This window comes from Petaurus breviceps, unplaced genomic scaffold, assembly GCF_028583685.1.
Source record: "Petaurus breviceps papuanus isolate PSGF00001 unplaced genomic scaffold, PetGlider_PUasm1.0 523, whole genome shotgun sequence".
NCBI lineage: Eukaryota > Metazoa > Chordata > Mammalia > Diprotodontia > Petauridae > Petaurus > Petaurus breviceps.
In genome coordinates this window covers 4,050,212-4,054,140 of record NW_027186356.1, presented here as the reverse complement: position 1 = coordinate 4,054,140, position 3,929 = coordinate 4,050,212, and the positions used below count along the sequence as shown (strand labels likewise).

Below are 3,929 nucleotides of genomic sequence, written 5' to 3'. Positions count from 1 at the left end.
GGTCCTTGAACATCATCCTGTTTGGACTTTATTAATAACTACCCTGTGAGACAGGTAGCCAAAGTATTTTCGTCTCTATTTTACAGATGAACTGAGGCTCCAAGGGGTTAAGGGATTCACCCAAGATTATTAAGCTACTTTCTAGTACCAGAGGCTCTCGAAATGTGGTCCAGAGACTCCCAGGAGTTCCTAAAAACCTTTCAAGGGGTCCGTGAGATCAAATTCATAACTTTAATTTCAAATATAAATCACTCAATTTGAATTTAATTCAAAATCATAATGTTCATAAGAATACTAAGTCATTTTAATCCCAAATAGGGTAAATTTCAATAGATATAACCCACAGAAACAAAAGCTCTTTGGGTTCCTCAACCTTCCCCTTTAAGGGGTCCTGAGACCAAAAAGTTTGAGAACTGCTGTCTATACAATGCAGTCTCTCAGTAGGCAATGGTGAACCACTAAGGTGCTTTGAACAGGGGAGTGACTGTAAAGTCAACAGCCAACCAAACAGGATGGACTTGGCACCCAGACAGGAAAGAACCCTGTTCCTCCTGTGTCCAAAGAAAGCCTAAAGGAAACTGCTATTTCTAGCAGGGCAGGGTGGAAGTAGGTGGTCTATCCTGAATAATAGACATTGGCAGAGTGCAGGCCTCAAGGAAGGGCAAAGAGACCAACCAGGGAAGATGCCAGACAGTACCTATTTATAACAGAGCCAAGGAAACTGAGTAAGGAGATACTCTTTGGGCATTAAGGACAGCCTGTACTTCTGAGGAAAATCTTGCAAACAGCTGCTGTTCAACAAAACCATTCAGAATTTAGTTTTAGAGAACTAAGAAGGCATTACCCACAAAGAGAAAATGGCACAGATAGTGGTTAGGTTCCAAGGCCAGACCACAAAAACCACCTGATGCAGGGTGTAGCTAAATTTTACCATTAAGCTGACTTCTGAGTCCTGGGAACAGAGGTCAGATTGTGTAGAAGGAAGGAGAAAAAATGTCTGCCCCTTTTTTGGTGCAGGGTCAACCATGAGCAAAATCTCAAAGTAAGTCAGATTTGTCTGGCCCCCTCCCACCTCCCTTTCCATCCCTTCTCTCACCTCCCAAAAGGTGACATTGTCCTGATCTCTGCTCACCTGGTCCCTGAAAAATTCAGCATTCAGTGGCTTCTTCTGGAGTTGGCTGCAGGACAGATGAGTAAGGCACTAGAGTCATGATTGAGGCAGGCAGGGCTATGATGAGGGAGGGATGGAACACTAAAGATATAGTCTGACTAGGTAGAGTTAGGTGTTGACAAGGCAACTTGGAGTCATGGCAAACCAAGCTGCAGAAACAAAGAGCTGACTCCAAAGAAGTCAACCCAATTCAACAATCATTTATTAACTAAATGCCTTGTACAATAACTGTGCTAGGTGCTGGGGATATAAAGGCAAAATATAAAATAGTCCCTGTCCTCTGAGTTTACATTCTAATGAGCCAGTGGCTTCATATCTGGGCCAGGCAGGTCATGGGGAAGAATGGAGAACGATGTCATGATTAGACCAAAAAAGAACAGCTGTATGGGCGGAAAGGATAAATGGGCCAGGCCAGGCTGGTCACAGGGAAGAGTGGGGAAGTAGAATCATTGCCAGGTTAACCAGGTCACAGAAATAAATAGGGACTAGCTAAATTAGGCCAGGTTGGTTATGGAAAAGCATAAGAGGCTGGGATCATAGCCAGGCTAGGGATAGATGAGTAGAGTTCTGGGGTCATGGCTAATCTGGGCTATTGATACAATGGTTAGATAAGACAAGGTTAGTTATAGGGAAAGAAAAGGTTCTGGGAAAGAGAACAGGCAGATCTTACTCTACCATCAAAGAGATGGAATGGTGGGTCCCAGGCAGTCTAGTGTAGTAGATGATGGGAATGGATGGGACACTGGGACGTGGCTGAGTCAAACCTAGTTTATTATAGAGAATGGGGTGCCAGGGTCATAACTGGGGTGGGCAGATCCAATTATAGGGACAGAGAGATGGGGACAGATGCTGGAGGTACAGTAGTTCTGGGGAGAGCCAACCTGGGACAGGCTTGCCAGCTACACTTCAGATTCGAATGTGAAAAGTGCTGTAGGAGAGAACAAAGCAGAGAAATGAGAGAGTTTAAAGGGTGTCTCGCCATAAAGAGCTCATGCTATTTCATGGCCTTTAGTGTGAAGTCCCATAATTCACTCTCTTCTTGCCTCCACCTCCTAGAATCCCTGGCTTCCTCCAAGACTCAGGTCAATGCTTTTCTTTGCAGAAGACCTTCCCTGTTCCCCTCCCCACCCTCCTGCTGCTAGGGCCTTCCCCTTTATCATTCATCTATTCTTTTATGTACTTGGTATGTATTTTGTATGTGCCTGTATATGTACATATTGTCTTCCCTATTAGAATGTAAGCTCCAGGAGGGTAGGCACTAATTTTGCTTTTGCTCTCTATCCCTAGCACTTAGCACAATGCCTGGAATATAGTAAGTGCTTAATTAGTTCTTGCTGATTGATTGGTTGATTAGATAAGATATGGCATCTACATACATATAACGACCATGATAAATGCATACAAGATATATAAACAAGATACTATGAGAAATCAGAGGTGGCAGAGATTACTTCTAGCTGGGGGAGCTAAGTAAAGACTTCCTGGAAGAAGTGGCATTTGAGATGGGAAATGAAGGCTGGCTAGAATTTCAGCTATCTCTCTGGCAGGACCAGGACAGGATTCTAGGCATGAGTAAAGGCAGAGACAGAAAAAACACAAGGACATGTTTGATGGAACAGTCTGCAAATTCCCACATACCTAGAATATTCTTCCTCTTTAGCTCTATCTCTTGGAATCTTTGGTTTCTTGCAAGATTCAAGCACATTCTACTCAAGGACTTCCTTTTCTATGATGCCTTTCCCAGTCCCTTCAACTGCTAGTGTCCTAACTCCAAAGTCAACCTGGTGTTCATTTTGTTTATATCATTTATATTCTTATATATATCTACATATTTTCTCTCCTTTTAGACTGTAAGATCCTTTGAGAACAGAGATTGTTGATTTTTTGTCTTTGTAGCAATGCATTTTGCACAGCACTTGGCATATAGCAAACACTAATGTTGGTTAATTGTTTGATTCATAGATGAACGAATGGGTGGGATGGATGCAAGAATAAATAAATGAATGGAGAATGAATAAATGAATTTATATTGATGGTTGGATGAATAGGTAGTTAAATCAATGGATTAATGAACAGGTAAATATGTATATTATGGATGAATGAATGACTTCAAACAGATGAATAAATGGATGGATGAAAGAATAAACAAAAGATTGAGAAAAGGAGTGGATATATAGATATATAAGTGAAGGAATGAGTAAAAAAAGAATAAATGGATAGATATAATAGATGGATGAATAAATTGACAGGTGAATAGATAAACAAATAAACAAGTACATAGGTGGACAGATAAATTGTTGTGGACATTAATAAAGTGAACAGATGGTTAAATAAGCAAAGAGATGAATAAATAAATGAACAATTTTAGATGCATGAACAGATGAATAAACTGGTAGGTAGACAGGTAGGTAAATTAACAGATGGATGAGGAAATGGAGAGATTGAGTAAGATACAAAAGTGAATAGACAAAGGGATAATGTGTAAATGAGTGGGTAGATGGATGAATGGATATACAGCTGAGTAACTGGATGGGTGAAATGATAAATGAGTAAGTAGATAGATAAATGGATGGATGAATTAATGGAGGAGTGGAAAAACAGGTAAATAAATAACTATATGAATAAACAAAGGAGTCCATGGATGTATGAAGAACAGGTAGATAAGTGGATAGGTAAATAAATAGAGGAATGAATCGATGAGTGAGTGAAAAGGATGGATGGATGGATGGATGGATGGATGGATGGATGGATGGATGGA

General features: G+C 40.6%; 1 protein-coding gene across 1 annotated transcript in view; it reads right to left on the bottom strand.

Annotated features, from left to right (window-relative positions):
- Positions 1-1,921: 1,921 nt before the first annotated feature.
- Positions 1,922-3,929, bottom strand: part of CIB3 (calcium and integrin binding family member 3) — a 13,296-nt gene continuing 11,288 nt past the window's right edge. Inside the window, exon 6 of the mRNA XM_069101946.1 lies at positions 1,922-2,099. Within this exon, the coding sequence (XP_068958047.1) occupies positions 2,078-2,099 (22 nt within the window). The 3' untranslated portion in view covers positions 1,922-2,077. The remainder of the gene's footprint in view (positions 2,100-3,929) is intronic.